General features: G+C 36.2%; 3 protein-coding genes across 4 annotated transcripts; 2 read left to right on the forward strand and 1 right to left on the reverse strand.

Moving 5' to 3' along the window:
- The first annotated feature begins 1835 nt into the window (after positions 1-1835).
- On the forward strand, positions 1836-4147 carry tcta (T cell leukemia translocation altered). The gene is made up of 3 exons (XM_059328818.1): positions 1836-2171; positions 2270-2321; positions 3623-4147. The coding sequence occupies exons 1-3, from the start codon at positions 1961-1963 to the stop codon at positions 3663-3665; spliced, it is 306 nt and encodes a 101-aa protein (XP_059184801.1). The 5' UTR covers positions 1836-1960; the 3' UTR covers positions 3666-4147.
- A 641-nt stretch (positions 4148-4788) lies between these two features.
- glyctk (glycerate kinase) lies at positions 4789-8969 on the reverse strand. Of its 2 annotated transcripts, none has more exons than XM_059328773.1 (5): positions 8843-8969; positions 6566-6952; positions 6335-6486; positions 6068-6243; positions 4789-5976 (listed from the first exon to the last, which is right to left on the reverse strand). In XM_059328773.1, the coding sequence occupies exons 2-5, from the start codon at positions 6919-6921 to the stop codon at positions 5089-5091; spliced, it is 1572 nt and encodes a 523-aa protein (XP_059184756.1). In that variant the 5' UTR covers positions 6922-6952; positions 8843-8969; the 3' UTR covers positions 4789-5088. The 2 variants fall into 2 exon arrangements, with proteins under 2 accessions (XP_059184756.1, XP_059184749.1); XM_059328766.1 differs by lacking the exon at positions 8843-8969 and adding an exon at positions 7554-7678.
- Positions 8970-10271: 1302 nt separating this feature from the next.
- Positions 10272-17928, forward strand: wdr82 (WD repeat domain 82). The gene is made up of 9 exons (XM_059328806.1): positions 10272-10643; positions 12230-12327; positions 13512-13578; positions 14271-14370; positions 15142-15258; positions 15342-15497; positions 15753-15822; positions 16502-16644; positions 17477-17928. Exons 1-9 carry the CDS (start codon positions 10483-10485, stop codon positions 17504-17506), a joined length of 942 nt encoding a protein of 313 aa, XP_059184789.1. The 5' UTR covers positions 10272-10482; the 3' UTR covers positions 17507-17928.
- The last annotated feature ends 536 nt before the right edge of the window (positions 17929-18464 follow it).

Consider the following 18464-nt stretch of genomic DNA (forward strand, 5'->3'; position numbering starts at 1 on the left):
ATATATATATATATATATATATATATATATATATATATATGTCTGTGTGTGTGTGTGTGTGTAACTTTAGAGTTGACATCAAATAAAAAATGTGAACGCACTCTGCTACACTTTAAAAACGTATTTTCAGAAGCCCCAGAATAATATAAAGAGAAGCACCTTATACCCTATGTGCCTTATGTTATTTTATTTTTATATACTGTATTTGATTTACTGTAATTGACATTTTTCTTTGTATATCTTGTTTATATACTGAATGCCTGTACTTCTTTCATTCTTAAATAAAGCTCTGAATATATATATGTATATATATATATATATATATATATATATGTGTGTGTGTGTGTGTGTGTGTGTAACTTGAGTTGACATCAAATAAAAAATGTGAACGCACTCTGCTACACTTTAAAAACGTATTTTCAGAAGCCCCAGAATAATATAAAGACAAGCACCTTATATCCTATGTGCCTTATGTTATTTTATTTATTTATTTTATTTATATACTGTATTTGATTTACTGTAATTGACATTTTTCTTTGTATGTCTTTTTTGTATACTGAATGCCTGTATTTCTTTCATTCTTAAATAAAGATCTGGGGAAAAAAAATATATGTGTTGCCATGTGTGTGTGTGTGTTTATATGTTTGGCGCTGCTTTACAAGAGATCTTCAATTGCATAATTCCCTCATGTACACACGCACTTCATTTTCACACTGTAGCAGAAACACAATATACACTTTTTTCCATATTGTGGCACAAGGAAGCCCTTCAAAAATCATTCAAACAGAAGCACTCCGACATTGTTGAATTTGAATCTTTTCATATTATTTGTTAGAACACATTTAGACATGTTATTAGTAATCACATATCAAAGTGTTGTAACACTTTCATGTGAGAACAATGATTCTCAGAGAGAAGACACAGCTGCTTCTGACTGATTGTATTGCTTTTGTGTTGGAACTGGAATCAATAAGATGTGTGAATCATTTGGAAAATTGTGGCTGCTATAATTGCAGCTGACCACTAGATATCACTGGTAGGATCTGTCTTTGAGGCTCTGAAGCTTCAAATCTTTTTTTCGATAAAATCAGGAAGAAGCTTCACAAGTCTTCATCCTTCCATCTCTACTAAACAATGAGATGTATTGTAGACACATAAATATTTTAGAGTATACACCTGCAGTTTACCTATAGAAGAAATAAGCTAACACAGTGGTTTTCAAAGTGGGGGCCAGGGGGCGCTAGGGGGGCCTCAGAAAATTGGAGGGAAGATGAGAAAAAAAAAAAATATATATATATATTTTTTTTTTTTTTTTTTTTTTTTTTTTTTTAATAACCATTTGTCCTGAACCGTACAATACCCAAGCCCGTCCCTCCCACTAGTGTAATCTCTGTCTGTCACTCCCAGACACACACACACACACACACACACACACACGAGAGGTTTGATTTCTTTTGTTCCGTTCTTATATGTCAACAGTTTGTTGAAAAGTTTATTATTCATTGGGAATATACAGTGTTGAAAAGATGTTTGTTAATAATTTTCTTATGCAAAACAAATGTAATAATTATTGAATGGTAAATAAAAGTAAGAAAATACATTCTAAAAGTTGATGTTTATTTGGATATTTTGTAGCATTGTCGGTGGGTTTGGGGGTCCCCGGCCAGAAGCTAATGCTATTTGGGGGGCCTTGGCAAGGAAAAGTTTGGGAACCCCTAACACTTTCTATGAAGTTTGTCGTTGCTCGACAGCGGGGCTGCGCTACGTAACCTACGTAACCTACGTAACCTACGTAACGTCACGACCCATTCTTAAACCCAGCGCAGCCGACACAAACACCGTAGCGGTAGAGATGGCGACCAAGATGTCAAACGCCAACGTTACCTAGTCAAAGTGTCGTTTTTAACCTTATCCAAGCGTTTACCTGATTAACTTTAGACAAGGTGAATAACCGGACACTATGGAGGAACCTTGGGATTTTGAGTTTTTGTCCCGCATTGCTGACAGCTGCTATTCCTTCCTATCCGAGTTTATTGATGATTGGCTCGCCAACGACATGAGAGTCTCCATATTCAAAATATTACTCAGCTGGTTAATTTTTAGTCTAATCGCGATTCACTTTGCGTGGAAGGTATACGGGAATACAGTCAACGATATGTACTATCGGCAGGGTGAGTTTACCTCCACATTGTCTCTTTTTTTACATGCTAAACCAGTGCTAGCCACATTAGCTTCACGTGTGTGTGTGTGTGTGTGTGTTGGTGTTCAGGGACTGGACAGAACGGAGGCACGCCGGACACAGCACCTCACCTGAGTGGATGGTAGGTGTCCGAGCATCCATGTCGCTTCAAACAGGTAGATTATCCTCCTCATGCTGTCTGGTACCATAAAGCTTCAGGTGGGATAGGCCAGCATTAGTGCAAAACCTAATTTAGTATCTCTTTCTATGTTTTTTTAGCTGATTATTGACTGCGACTGCCTGTATTTTAACCCTATAAAGCCAAGTGTATCATATTTGATACACAAGTTGTTGAGACCAGTGGCGGTTCTAGACCAATTTTACTGTGGGGGCCAAGGAGGGGCCAGTGTTTAATCAGAGGGGCACATTAGCATGAAAAAATGGCAAAGATGATATTTAAGCATTCAAAATCTTTGATTGTCTTGAAAAAGACACAAAATGACCAAAAAAGACACAAAATGACAAAAAAAAAGACACAAAATGACAAAAAAAAGACACAAAATGACTTACAAAGACTAAAAAATGGACAAAATAGCCCTATAAGAGTCCATAGAGTTAAACTATTATACAATGTACACATTCTGGGTTCCTTTTGTGTGCAATGAGATATTGTTTGAACAAAAAAAAAAAGGTTAGAATTGTTCCATTGTTCATTGTTATAAATTGACCATTTTATTATTAATTTGACACAGGGGCCACAGCAGGGGCCAAAGGCTTCTTCACAGGGGCAGTGGCCCCTGTAGGCCCCTGTGTAGAACCGCCACTGGTTGAGACCTCTACATCATCAGTCTGATATATTTTTTTCCTGAAAAACCTGATGTATACATGTGTTGGAGATTTAAAAAACAACAACTGAGCAACAAATTGCACAAAAAATACCAGATGTAGCAAAAATGATACAGGTTCATTGCTGGGTGAAAACTTAATATCAGCAGATAAATATTTTTTTTCTTGCATATTTGAATTAAATGTTAAAAGGAAAGTCTTAATAGGATAAAAATGTTCGGTTTTATGTTTTTCTTAGTTCAAGAAAAACAAACTGTGAGCAACAAATTGTACAAAAAGACCTGATGTATCAAATATGATACAAATTAGAATTCATATATGCAAATTTATTTATTTATTTTTTGTCAGCAGGTTCAATAAATACTCAAGTTTTTAAAAAATATAATTTTCTGGCAATTATTTCATGGTTCAGGCTTTATAGGGTTAAAAAAAATGAATGGACACAGTGTCATTATGTTCTCTCAACTAAAGCTGCAGCATATGGCCGATGGTGTTGGAGTAAAATATCTATAAAAGGCTTATAAATGTCTTGCATTATTTGCATTTCAGTTTTTTTTAAATAGTTTTGTTACTCATGATATTCTGTTATAATTGCAGGGAAAGCAAAGCAGAAAATAGCCCGAAGACACATCGAGACTAACAGGACAATGGTGTTGGACTTTCTCCAAGTGAGAGCTGGACTCCTGTGATGAGACATTAAATGCACCCTAATTCCTCAAGTTTTGTTGCCAATCAAGCATCTTCAGTGCTGCTGGCAACAGCCCGGAGAAACATCTGTTATGTACATCAGCAGTGTCACATTGATATTCACTAAATCTACTACACAGTGCTGTGAGATATTTATTTTGGCTTGTCAACATTGGTCATTGAACAGAACCTAAATCTGCATAAATACTTAAATTAATCTGTTTGGATTTCTGGTCAACTCTTTTTTTTCAGCCAAGATGCTTCAGTATGAATGTGACAACTATTGACGGACTTATGAGTAAAAGAACACTGTTTTGATTGGAAACACAACATTTTCAATTGTAACCATGAGCATAGTTACTGGAGTTGATTTTAAGTATTAAGTATTTTTACAGTATTTTTCAAGCCTGCTGAAATACATATCCATGAAAACAAGTTAGTCTTACATTTTCCATTATTTTTGTGTGACATTTTTATAACAGCTGTGCACTGTCTTTACCGAACGGCAGGTTCAAAGTGCCGGGTTAGAGTATTTGCCTCTCTTTTGACTTCTTCATATTTAATTAATTGTAAACTCCTGCGTCAAAGTGAAAAAATATCAACAAATGGTTTGAATATAGAATACAAAAAATGATTCCACAAGTACATTCACCCTGTTTTTGACACACATTTGGATAAAAATCACCTCTGTGTAATCAAAGTGTGACTGATGATTTTATAATATGCATCTGGCAGAACCATCAGCTGGTTAATACATTTTTTTTTGCAAAAACTACATCATTGTCCACACCTCAGTGCAATTCATAATTTGAAAGAGGACATGAAGACATCTCTATGTCTCTGAAAATGGCTTGAACAGCTTTCAGATTTACAAAGCTGAAACTAACTTAAAGGTGCCTCTACTTAAAAAGTAATAGTTGTAAAGTACAAATAATCATTAGTTGTGCTCATTAGTTTTTTTCTTCTGTTAATGTGAGTCACAAACATTAGTTAAATACACTCAGCTATTCTAACTGATAACTTATAATACTGTTATAATAGTGAGAACAAGTCAGTAGTAAAAGACAATGCACTGCAGGGTGTTAACAGAAATGTTTAATGATGTACACAGTCCTTATCAGATTAACTAAACAACAAAATCATCTGCATGTTTTAGGTATCTTGAAGTACCTGAAGAGAGCAGCAGCCAAGCAGGGAGATAATACAACAACTTATGTGCAATATTAAATTTATTGTCTTTGAAAACACTGTCACGGCTGGAGCTGGTCTGTGAAAAGATTTTACAGTGATGTTAAAAAGATAATCAGCAAATCCACCGTGTAGAAGCATAAGCTAAAACTTTTATATCATTTCATTTGATTTTGTGTGCTTTTGAATTATCTTATGGTAATGGGAATTGGTGGAATAAGTAGCATGTGTACATCCATCACATTGGTGCAGGTTAGGCCAGGTACAAGTAAGCGCTGACCGTTAGAAAGACGTGTAAAAAAAGTGTATGAATCATTGTAGGTGAGGAAGGAGTTGATATCCAGCCCCTGAGATTCTGCCTCTTCATACAAGCCTGCATCAGTGATGGCCCCTGCTGCATCAGTGGGTCCGTCCTGACCGTCAGTCCCACCACTCAGGAAGACGGGACCATTAGGCGGGACCTCCAGGCCTTTCAGCTCCAGTCCTACTCGCAGAGCCAGCTCCTGGTTCCGACCACCCCGACCCATGCCTGTCAGCTCAACTGTGGGCTCTCCTCCAGCTAACAGAGCCGTGGACCCCCATCCTTCTGTGCGCCCTTCACCTAACACCTGCATCGTGCGGCAGAGGTCCCAGCTCTCCACGCCTACGTCAGGCCCCAGCCTCAGCAGCTCAGCGGCTATCTCTGGAGGAGGTTCCTCTCTGGAACAGGCAAAGCGGGCCAGCAGGCCGTACAGTCTGGACACTGCCCGAACATCTCCACACACTCCTGGAGCCAGCACAACAGGCCGGAAACCTAACTCTCGAGCACGGCGACCTGCACACTGGAGAGCAATGCTGTTGGAGCCAATCACAGCGTTGAGAACGTGTCCCGACGCGTTAGATTCTTTATTCTCCCTCCACCTGGGACCTGGGCTCCCAAGGACATCCTTCACTGAGGCTGGTAGGGAGTCCAACAGCTTGTAACGTTCAAGGACTGACAAAACTTCTTCATGCCACACCTCGCTCCGCACTGTGGGGCCGCTGGCTATAAAGTCCAGAGGGTCTCCAATTACATCAGACAATATCAGTGACACCACCTGTAAAAAAGTAATTACAAGAGTGATATTCAAAGTACAATGCTGGCATGAGTTCTCTACGATAAAAAGGCGATTCAATAAACGATGTTACCTGGGCAGGGTGAGCACAATGTGCAAGCCCTCCACCCTTTAAAGAAGACAGCGAGCGCCGCACAGTGTTCAGCTCTTGAATCGTGGCACCAGCACCTGCAAGTTTGCGGGTCACCTCGTGTTTCTCCTGCAGTGTGATTGGTGGGATAGGTGCAGGTAATAGCGCAGAGCCTCCACCTAGACACAGTTTGACCAACTTGTATTCAATATTTATGTTGTATTGTTCTGTAAAGAAAAAGCAACGAGAGAAGATTTTTTTTTTTTTTACCTGAAATCAGTACAAGCAGCAGGTCGTTCTCCGTCAGTTCACTGGTTAACTGTTTGATCTCTTCAGCTGCTTTCTGGGCATCAGCATCAGGCAAGTTGTGTTTGGCTCCCTCCATTACTTTGATACGACTGTTTTCTTTTAACAAAAGGTGGCTGTGATGGAAGTGAGATTTCATTAACATGCTTCATCTTATTTTTGTGTCATATTTAAATAGTAAAGGGTTTAGCTTACTCTTTTCCATGCTGCTTCAATGTCTGCTGAATGTCATGCGGCACACTTATTATTCCTTTCACTAAATGATCCCCCAAAATCCTCTCTGCTTCGGCAGCCATGCCCAGTACAGCTTTTCCAAAGCCCACCAAGTGAAGGTTGTGTTTGAGTGTAAATTTGTGACCATTGATCATTATGGAGTCCTCCTTGCGCTCTATAGCCTGCCGGACCACCGTGTCTGGATGCACAGCTTCCACTGCAGCTGCAAACATCATGCGTGCCCGTGAGTCCATTGACATTTTGCACAATGTAGGTTTCCTCCTGCCCACGTGGGCAAGAAAAGGCTTCTGCCGGAACAAGGAAAGAACACGGGCCATGGACAGTTCAGTGGGTCCAAGGAGTAAATGCCTGATGGATTAAAAAGTCATAGTATTCAAAAAACAGTTTCCACAAAAATAGGTTATTTTAAAAACACCACATTTATAGAATATATTAATGTGCATAGAGGAAAAGGTCAGATGTTCAGCAGGTTATTTATTAATATTTTTTGTTTATTGAAGCAAACTTTTTCCTTTCAAATAAATGCTTAAAATCAGAAGGGCAACTGTACATTAAAATAATCATCTTTGTACACACCAACCTGCAGAGAACTAACATTTTTACCAATGTTAAGTGTTAGTGTCATAGAACAGTGCTGTATTGAATGGTGTAGTGAATACTGTTGAAAAGTAAAATTATATCAAGGTAGAACAGTTGCATGACTTTAATTACTAGCATGGTGCACTAAAGATTAAAATGCCAGTGACATCTGTAGTAAAGTAATATATTTAACAGCCAAGAGGTCATATCCAAGCCAAAAACTATTGGCTTCAGCCACAAAAAAATCTATACTTCATATCATACTTAAAGGTAAAAAGCAGAACCGTCATATCACAGATAATAGCCGTTATCTTAAGTCAGATATTTCCTAAAAATACTGTGCTTTCCAAAGGCTCATGAGGCGGCCTACCTGTGAAGGTTGTAAATGGTAGATCTCTGTGGAAGCCTGTTGTGTGTGCTCCAGCTCAGCAGTCAGGCAGTGCAGACCTGAGACTGAGTGGAGTTGTGTACCCTGTGTGTAATGATTGACCTGAGTGGACCACTGGACACATCAAACCACTGATCACACAGCATTGCATTTGTCTATGACTTTGTTTTTTCCCCTCTGTACTGAGGGAACAAAAAAAGAGTAATATCTGACAGACTTTGGAGCTATTCATGCTACGGCCTTGTTCAAAGGTTAGACGTCCTAGAGCTAGTGTTTACATTGAATTCATGTTCACACTGGTCAGTCTTGTTTTCTCTGAGTTGGGAAGACACCCTTTTCATGCTCTGTTTGAAAACCAATGCCAGCCAAAGCTTGCATTTTTTGACAGCTAAGCGCCTTACTTTCACTTGTAAGACATATTTGATGTCACATTTTGACACTTAGCAAATGGATATTGACAGAATTTGTATCGTCAAAAAAACCTGGAATGACCATTCAAGTCATACAGTTTTGGAAAGTAGTTCTTTTTTTTTTCTTTCCTTAAACATCTGTGAGCAGGACTGCTTTATAGCAATATTGGATGATAATGACTTTTGCAGCGAAGTGAAGTACTTTGATTTGTCAAGTCAAAAACAGGAATTCCCATCTGGTTATATTATCTATAATGTTTAAATTGATTGTTCAAAAGGTATTAAATTATGATTTACATTTATGTATGGAGGATTTGATTCACATCACCTACCCTTAAGGGCTAGACAATATATATCCAATACGATAAATAAAATAAAAAAGTATATTCTATAGCATAGGACGGGCATAATCGTATGCATCAGGTGCCCTTTGTTATTATTTTCGCCCCTGCCTCTCTAACATTCCAAGTCCGCCAGTGCCCTTATGAAAAACCCGTGAATTATGTGTCATGTTTGCAAATATCACATGCTACCATAACACTTGTTGAATTAGTTTTATAGGCAAAAGAAGAGCTTAACATTGAGGCTTCCTGCTCTTCTCGTCTGCTCTATGTGTCACATTAAAGTGAGAATAACGTTGACGGGTCAAATGGTTCCAAAAGATCCATCGAACGTTCCATCGAACTGACGTGGATTCTGTTTTAAATCGGCACGAGCCAGTCTGCGAGCCACAACCGTTGTGACGTTCCCTGAGCCTGACTTCGAACGTTACCATGGTTACTGTCGATCTTTCAGCCTTCCTGAGGAAATTTCTCCTTTTGACATGTAACAAAAAACACAACGGTTTAAATTGGTTCCTACCTCAGACATGATTTCCTGCGAGGACTGAGTTCCTGTTGTTGTTTGTCCTCTTCTCCTTGCTGCCTGGAGCAAAACCTAGAAGCAGACAGAAAACACAACAAAAGTGGCAGAAAGTGCTGGACCAGAGGGGTATAGCAGCTGCTAATACTGTTTCAGGATGACTAGTGATAGAAAGACATAAGGACATTGTCACGTTGGGTGCGAATTATATAATAAAATTTTAATTTATCTTCAAAATCCCTGTTGGAACAAACAACTGTAAATAAGATCGTCTTTCTCTTTATACAGCCATATATAGAACACATAATGTAACATAAACATCCAACTTGTTTATCCACCTGTATTATCGCGAGAACTTACACCTTCCGTGGTTTCCGTCTAATGCGCGTGTCAGATGATGAAATGCGCGTCACCGACGTGGCGAAGTAATAAGTAATACAAATTTTAATTTACCTTCAAAATTCCTGTTGGAACAAACAACTGTAAATAAGATAATACAACAACTTATGTGCAATATTAAATTTATTGTCTTTGAAAATACTGTAACGGCTGGAGCTGGTCTGTGAAAAGATTTTACAGTGATGTTAAAAAGATAATCAGCAAATCCACCGTGTATAAGCATAAGCTAAAACTTTTATTCTTATATCATTTCATTTGATTTTGTGTGCTTTTGAATTATCTTATGTTAATGAGAATTGGTGGAATAAGTAGCATGTGTACATCAGTGGTGGAAGAAGTATTCAGATTCCTTACTTAAGTAAAAGTACTAATACCACACTGTGAAATTACTCCACTACAAGTAAAAGTCCTGCATTCAAAACTTACTTCAGTAAAAGTACAAAAGTATCAGCATCAAAATGTACTTAAAGTATCAAAAGTAAAAGTTCTCGTTTTGCAGAATGAACCCACTCAGATTGTTAAATATATTCTCAATATATGATTTGATGATTATTATTGATGCATTTATATAAGCAGCATTTTATTTTCTCAAGGTCGGGCTCATTTGAACTATTTAATATGCTTTTATGAGGTCTAATTTAGAAAATGTCCCTTTAAACTTTAAACCGATCATGTTTTTCATGTTAAATCCCGATCTGAAAAGTAACTAAAGCTGCTGGCTATATGTAGTGGAGTAAAAAGTACAACATTTGCCTCTAAATGTAGTGGAGTAGAAGTATAAAGTTACATAAAATGGAAATACTCAAGTAAAGTACAAGTACCTCAAAATTTTACTTAAGTACAGTACTTGAGTAAATGTACTTAGTTACATTCCACCACTGGTGTACATTTATACAGCCATATATAGAACACATAATGTAACATAAACATTCAACTTGTTTATCCACCTGTATCATCGCGAGAACTTACACCTAACGTGATTTCCGTCCAATGCGCGTGTCAGATGATGAAATGCGCGTCACCGACGTGGCGAAGGCGGTGCTTGCTTTTCCCTCTCTCACTCCCGTAGATCACAAGTATCACAGGCGGGCTTTCGTCGCAGATTTTAAACTATACTTCTTTTAAAAAGAGAAGCGTTAGCGCCATTGCGGTTCATATATATAAATCTAATAATCTAATCTAATAATAAGCCGATTTAAAGTGACACGAGGGCCTGCTTCCCCTCAGACACAGAGGCCATCATGAAACTGACGGACAATGTGCTGCGGAGCTTCAGGGTTGCTAAAGTGTTTCGGGAAAACTCAGACAAAATTAATTGTTTCGATTTCAGTTCAAACGGCGAAACTATTATTTCTAGCAGCGACGACGACTCCTTAGTTTTGTACGACTGCCAAGAGGGGAAGTAAGTGCGCTTTCAGTTCGTTTTGCTCTATTGTTTTTGACGTTAGCTACGTGCTAGCTAGCTAGCTAGCTAGCGAGGCCTGCTGCACTGCGATAATGCTCAGCAGCGGCTGCAGGAGATGCAAAATGTCTGTTTGTGCAAAACGCAGGGTCCATATGGATGCTTGAAATCCTTCAAAATGCATGCATTTTAATGTTGCATTTTTTCAAGGTTTGAAAAAGTGCTTTGATTTTGGATAAAGTGCTTGAAAATGCTTGAAATTCTTACTGTATTTCTCTTGCAATCTGACTATAGATAATCACATGTTCAATGAATAAAATAATACATTGAATAGTGAGATTAGCAAGCTGTACTCTTGTCGGTATGGTTGGTACTCATCTAAAACATGCAACTTACAACCGTTGTAAGGTCCTGGAAAAGCTTGAAAATGGACCTTGAAAAGCTTGAAAATGGACCTTGAAAGTCCTTTAAAAGTGTTTGAATTTGACCACTGAAAAAGTGTATGAACCTTGATAACGTTGGAAAACACCTGCAGCCTCAACGGTCGGTCTATCACTTAGTTTCTGCAGATAATGAGTAGGAAGCAATATAATTTGTAGCCATCATATTGCTAGAAGTAGACTGTAATCTGTTAAAAAATACGTGTAACGTTATAGGCTAACGTAGTAATCGATTGGTACGTTTGCATTGATTATACAAACTTAGTGATTAAAATGTCCTGTTACGAACTCGTCATTATCAATTGACCCATCAGTACTGCCTAGTAACAGTAATTGTACTAAAACAGTGAGTTGATGCACAGAGAATGACTCTTCAATCCACCATTTTAATCAATTAATCAATTTTATTTCATAGTGACCTTAAAATGTCCGAGATGTGCAGGATCCAGCTTCTCAAATGTGAAGATTTGCTGGTTTTGTCATCTTTTTTTAAGAATAACAATAATTGTTGTTGTATCAGAATCGGAAATACTATATTGATTAATTTGGTTTTGCTCCAGTTACTCTAACCAAGAATAGAAGTCTGTGTGTGTATATATATATATATATATATATATATATATATATATATATATATATAGTAAAAAAAAAAAAAGTAGCAAAATATACTAACTTAAAAAATATACTGTCAATATATTTTCTTAAGTCTGTATATTTGTTTGGGCTCCACAAAACAAGCAATTTGAATTGTTTAGGCCTAATAAGCAATCTATAAATAAGAAAATTAACAAATAAGTGTAGTTGCCAGTTGTAGCCTTACTGTAACTTATCTCTTTATCTGAATTACAGGTTGAAAGAACAAATCCCCATCATTAAATGGGCTTGAGGCAGTATCTTAAAATGATTGCAATCAATAAAATCTATTGAAGTATCTAAATCTAATCAGATCATAAAGATTTAATAACATAGATAAAGCAATATGTCATGCATCGTAGCGGTAACTGTTGTGTTCAACATTTTTTGTGAAATGGCAAGTAATTATAAAAACAAAAAACAGATTTGTCTGCACACATACTTTTCATTCAGTGTTTCAAATGCTTATTCATTCTCTCTCTTTTCCCCCTCGTGTCACCTGATTAATGGCAGACCCAAGAGGACCCTCTACAGTAAAAAGTATGGAGTGGATCTGATCAGGTACACACATGCTGCAAACACTGTGGTCTACAGTTCCAACAAAATCGATGGTATGTTGATGCACAAAGTTTTTGTTTGGTAGCGTAGACTGAATAAGTTTCAGGTTGTGTCCAATATGATATTGTTGATATATTGCAGAATGAGGAATTGGTCAAAGAATAAAATACTGCAGTGCTTTTTGGATTGTATTGGTAATGTGATATGTGTAGACCAAGGTTATAATAGTTTTGGATTTTTCATTAGTTTTAGTTTTAATTTCGTTGTGAATTTTTGTTTTTAAATTCAGTTAGTTTTAGTTAGTTTTTAGAGGGAGTTTTCTAGTTTTAGTTTAGTTTTTATTTTTTTGAAAATGCTTAGTTTTAGTTTAGTTTTTATTAGTTTTATTTTTTTTGTAATGGGCTATATGCTGGGTGCGAGATTCAAATAGATCATAATAAATTTTGCCTTTATTTCCTTTGGTTTATTCATCTCAGCCCCAATAAGGTTATTAACTTTTCAGTTCCAGGTGTTTTGAATTTTGTTTCGAGTATAGATATCCCAGTCTCAGTAAACATATTTACCATGTGTTGCATGTTCAAATAGAAACACTGAATTATGAATGAAAAAAGTTGACAAAAACGAAAACTAAGGACATTTTCACTTTAATTTTAGTTAGTTTTAGTTAGTTTTGTAACCACACAATAGAGTTTCAGTTAGTTTTTTGTTTTTTTTAAACTCTAGTTTTTATTTTTATTTCAGTTAACGAAAATGTTTTTTCAATTCTAGTTTTCGTTAACTATAATAACCTTGGTGTAGACATATAAAAGGGAATATAGTTAAACAAGTAAAAATGCATCTCTCTCACAGCTGTATATATGTATATATACAAAGAGGTGAATCACTTTACTTTAATGCAGGAGAAAACAGTATTTCAGCTGGAAGCCGACATGTTTCTGTCTGCAGTATAATCTGTAGGGTGCAGTGTGTTTTTCTGGTTGGCCTGTGGTTGATGTGTACAGGATGTCTGGCCCTGTGGACCCCTGCAGGAACACTACTCGCTGTGGTCTGAGGTAGTTGTTTGTACAGTTTGAGGGTCTGTGATTCTGCCCCATACAGGAGCTAACTGTACAAGTGACTGCCTTGCCCACGGTCGAGTCAACTCGTCACACCTGCCTGTTTCCACCTCCATGTTTGGATGCCAGCTTGTTTCTTGCTGTTGCTGATCATGTGTGATCGTTTTGTTATTGTCTTACAGATACTATCCGGTACCTGTCCCTGCATGACAACAAATACATCCGCTACTTTCCTGGACACAACAAAAGGTGAGCACTGGATTTCTGCTGATCTGTTGGTACCAAGGTTATTATAGTTAGCGAAAACTAACGAAATAACGAAAATTAGAATTGGAAAAACATTTTCGTTAACTAAAATCAAAATAAAAACTAGAGTTTTTAAAAAAAAACGATAACTAACAAACTGTATTGTGTGGTTACAAAACTAACTAAAACTAACTAAAATTAAAGTGAAAATGTCCTTAGTTTTCGTTTTTGTCAACTTTTTTCATTCATAATTCAGTGTTTCTATTTGAACATGCAACACATGGTAAATATGTTTACTGAGACTGGGAACTAGAAGCAAAATTCAAAACACCCAGAACTGTAAGAGTTAATAACCTTATTGGGGCTGAGATGAATAAACCAAAGGAAATAAAGGCAAAATTTATTATGATCTATTTGAATCTCGCACCCAACACATAGCCCATTACAAAAAAACTAAAACTAACACTAAAACTAATAAAAACTAAGCATTTTCAAAAAGTAAAAAGTAAACCAAAACTAGAAAACTCACTCTAAAAACTAACTGAATTTGAAAACAAAAATTCACAACGAAATTAAAACTAAAACTAATGAAAAATCCAAAACTATTATAACCTTGGTTGGTACCTTGTTTTGATGTCAAATGTTGATTTGGAAGTTCTGGTCTCATGTGTTTCTTTTTGTGTGTGTTTAACCAGAGTGACGTCTCTCTCCATGTCTCCTGTGGACGACACATTTATTTCCGGCTCGTTAGATAAAACAATCAGACTATGGGATTTGCGGTCGCCTAACTGCCAGGTGAGTGTCCTTTCTTTATGATTTAGTCAAGCACTAATACAGGTGCATCTCAATAAACTAAAATATCATAGAAAAGTTTATTTATGTTAGTAATTCAATTAAAAAAGTGGAAATAACACATTGGATTATATAGATCCATTACACAGAATGAAACATTTCATGTCTTAATTTATTTTAATTATAATGATTATGGCTTAAATTGAATGAAGACCTGATAATTAGTGTCTCAAAAGCATTTAATACTACAAATGATCAATTTTTAAAAATATGTTTAATATGGAAATGTTTGCCTCTGAAAATAATGTCCATCTATATGACTCAATACTTGGTTGGGGCTATTTCATTTCACCTTGATTTATTCAGGGAAGGCCAATTGAGAGCAAGCTCTCATTTCCAATGGCGCCCTGATTACTGTACAAATACAATTTTAACACATTACACTACACATCCATAATAATATATAATCAACAGAGGCACAATAAATTCAATGAGTACATACACATTCAGAAATCATAAGATTAATAAAAATGTCTTTAAAATGATTAAAAGGAATCCGTGTATCCAACTGAAGCTGTGACAGTAAATTATTCCATTTAAAAGGAGCGAAATAAACAAAAGCGAATTTCCCAACCTCCGTTTTAATTTGACCTGAACTACTGGAAATTGACTTTTCCATTATATTGTAATTTATTGAGATGCACCTGTATTTAATAAATGCAAAAGCAGGATATAGCTGACACTGATGTTCTCTTGTCATCTGTCCATTTTTAGGGTTTGATGCACCTGCAGGGGAAGCCGGTGTGCTCCTTTGATCCAGAGGGTCTCATTTTTGCTGCAGGAATAAATTCAGAAATGGTTAAACTTTATGATCTGCGGTCGTTTGACAAGGTAAGAAGTGAGAACCGGTTCTTTGAAATAAATTGCTTGTATTTTATATGGCTTAAATATTGATGGTGCCTTTTGGTCGACAGGGTCCTTTTGCAACCTTCAAGCTTCAGTATGACCGGACATGTGAGTGGACGGGACTCAAGTTTAGCAACGATGGAAAACTCATTCTTCTTTCTACTAACGGCGGAGCCCTTCGCGTCCTCGATGCTTTTAAGGGAGCAGTGCTACATTCTTTTGGGGTAAGAGCAAAACATTGACGCATGCTTTGTGCGAAAACTTCATTACTTGCAAAGGAAATAACATGGATTACACAAATGAATCACAATTGTAAATTTGTTTTGGAAAACCCTTACAGTGGAATAACAACTGTTCAAGTTTTCATTCATGTTCATTGTTTTTTCTTTTTAATTATGAGCATCTGAAAACTTTCCAACAGTTTGTTTAATGTTGCAGCACTAATGTGCACTAAATAATTGCTTGTTTATCCCCCACAGGGCTACAACAACAGTAAAGCTGTAACGCTGGAGGCATCTTTCACTCCAGATTCTCAGTTTGTTATGATCGGTACGTTCCTCCATTCATACATCATTTCATGCAAAGAACTCCATCACAATACACATGCTGTCTGATTCAGTGTTTTAGTGTTTTTGGCTGAGCTAGACAAGCTGATTATTGGGTTTAAACGTATCGTGTGGTGGTTCTAGATCATCCCAGGTGAACAGGGGTGCATGTGGATTTTAAAAAAAGTAACTGATAAATATTTGGAAAAGTAGGTCTGTCTGATAAATATATAAAGAAAATCAAAAGGATTAACCGTTTCTCCCTTCCTCCTACCCTCATTGTCAGTCGAACTGTGGCCAAACAAAAACTGAAAAAAAAAAATGTGACATTAAAACTTCCTGTAAAACCTCTGGGCGATTTTAAAATAGGCCCCTAAAACCTGAAGTTTTTCTGGAAATTCAACAGAAGTGTCAACTCTTCCTAATAAATAATAGATTTTTCAGCCTCTGTAGCAGATAGAAATGAAATTCAAAAAGTATTTGAGAGCTTATACAAATACTACAAAACGACGTAAACACTTTCCAGGCTTCAATGGGTTAAAAAAAAAGTAACTGATAAATATTTGGAAAAGTAGGTCTGTCTGATAAATATATAAAGAAAGTCCAAGGGCAAACACAAAGGTTTTCATTTGAGACTTAGCCATCGTGTAACTGTGCAGTTTGTTTTTCTAAATATATTTCAGGCTCTGAGGACGGAAAGATCCACGTGTGGAATGCAGAGAGCGGTATGAAAGTGGCTTTATTAGACGGGAAGCACACAGGACCCATCACCTGCCTGCAGTTCAACCCCAAGTTCATGACGTTTGCAAGTGCCTGCTCAAACATGGTGAGTGGACAGAAAGCTGGAGGAGATTCCTTTATGATTACTCTACTGTCGTCTGAGTTGTTTTGGTGTTTTGGGCTTAATATTCTTCTTAGTCACATTATTACACTTGTGTTATTCTTGTTTTTATAACACCCTTGTTGCCCACAATGTGATACAACTGGGTGTTCTATTCACTTTATAAAAATGGCCAATGCTATGTACACTACCGGTCAAAAGTTTTAGAACACCCTAATTTTTCCAGTTTTTTTAATTGAAATTCAAGCAGTTCAAGTCAAATGAACAGCTTGAAAGGGTCCAAAGGTAAGTGGTGAACTGCCAGAGGTAAATAAAAAAAGGTAAGCTTAACCAAAACTGGAAAATAATGTACATTTCAGAATTATACAAGTAGGCCTTTTTCAGGGAACAAGAAGTGGGTTAACAACTTAACTCTATGGAGTCTTGGGCTATTTTGTCCATTTTTGAATTCTTTTCATGTCTTTGTAAGTCATTTTGTGTCTTTTTTTTTGTCATTTTGTGTCTTTTTTTGGTCATTTTGTGTCTTTTTTTAGTCCTTCAGTCCAACATAAAATGTGATTTTGAATCTTTTTTTTTACTTTCAAAACACTATCATGCTCAATAAAGGATTTTAAATGTTGCAAATGTGCATTAATTTCAGAGTACACTGAGACATTAAACTGCATCATTTTCAATTAAATTCTGGAAAAGTTGGTGTGTTCTAAAACTTTTGACCAGTAGTGTACTTCTTTTGGTTTAAAAACAGTGAAACCTCACATTTTATGGACCCACGCATTAAAAACACACAAAAACACCTTTTTTCTTTCTCCTCCTTCAGGCGTTCTGGCTCCCGACCATCGACGACTGATGACGACAAAGTGGAGGTCAAAGTTCAAAGTGAGCAGCAGGTGTCGGCGCAGCCAGCTCGGTGGACATTTCATGGGAAATGTGGCCTGTTGATATCAAATTGTAAATAAGTAGTTTGCAGAAATAGATCATTTGTCTATTGTTTTTTTATATTTCTATTTAACATTAAAATGTTTCTTTGTAAGATGATTTTGTCAGTTTATTAATGTTTTGGTGTCTGTACCTCATGGAGAGATCCAGTTTTGCCACAAATATTTATCTAGTTTAAACACTTTGTTTTTTTTTATAAATCAATCCATCCAAACCTACTGAAATATATATTTTATTTTTGTCTTTATTTACTTTGGTATTGTTTTTAAAATGGCTACAAACTCAAGATGATGTAATGAACATTAAACAGCATGTTTGCTATATTGATCACAATTATGACATTTTTTATTATGATGACATACAAATTATTTTTTTTTTAATTATTTTTAGACATACAAATTATAGGTTTTTCCTCTGGAATATATGAACGTATTAAAATATATATATATATGTGTGTATATGTATGTATATATATATATATGTGTGTGTGTATATATGTATATATATATATATATATGTATGTATATATATATATATATGTGTATATATATGTATGTGTATATATATATATATATTAGTTGAACAAAAGGTTACTGTATATATATATATATATATACAGTAACCTATTCAACTTGAGGGGAAAAAATAATGCAATTTAACATACAAATCAAATGTATATGCCTACATTAATGGAGCTATCTAAATTGCAAGCATTAAGTTAGACAAAGGATTTATGTGTGCTGTGTATGTAAGTAATACTATTAATTACTAATAAGTATATACAGTCATGGCCAAAAATATTGGCACTTCTGTCAGATAATGCATCACTTCTCCCAGAAAATTGTTGCAATTACAAATGCTTTGGTATC

This window comes from Centropristis striata, chromosome 3 (assembly GCF_030273125.1).
Source record: "Centropristis striata isolate RG_2023a ecotype Rhode Island chromosome 3, C.striata_1.0, whole genome shotgun sequence".
Lineage (NCBI taxonomy): Eukaryota > Metazoa > Chordata > Actinopteri > Perciformes > Serranidae > Centropristis > Centropristis striata.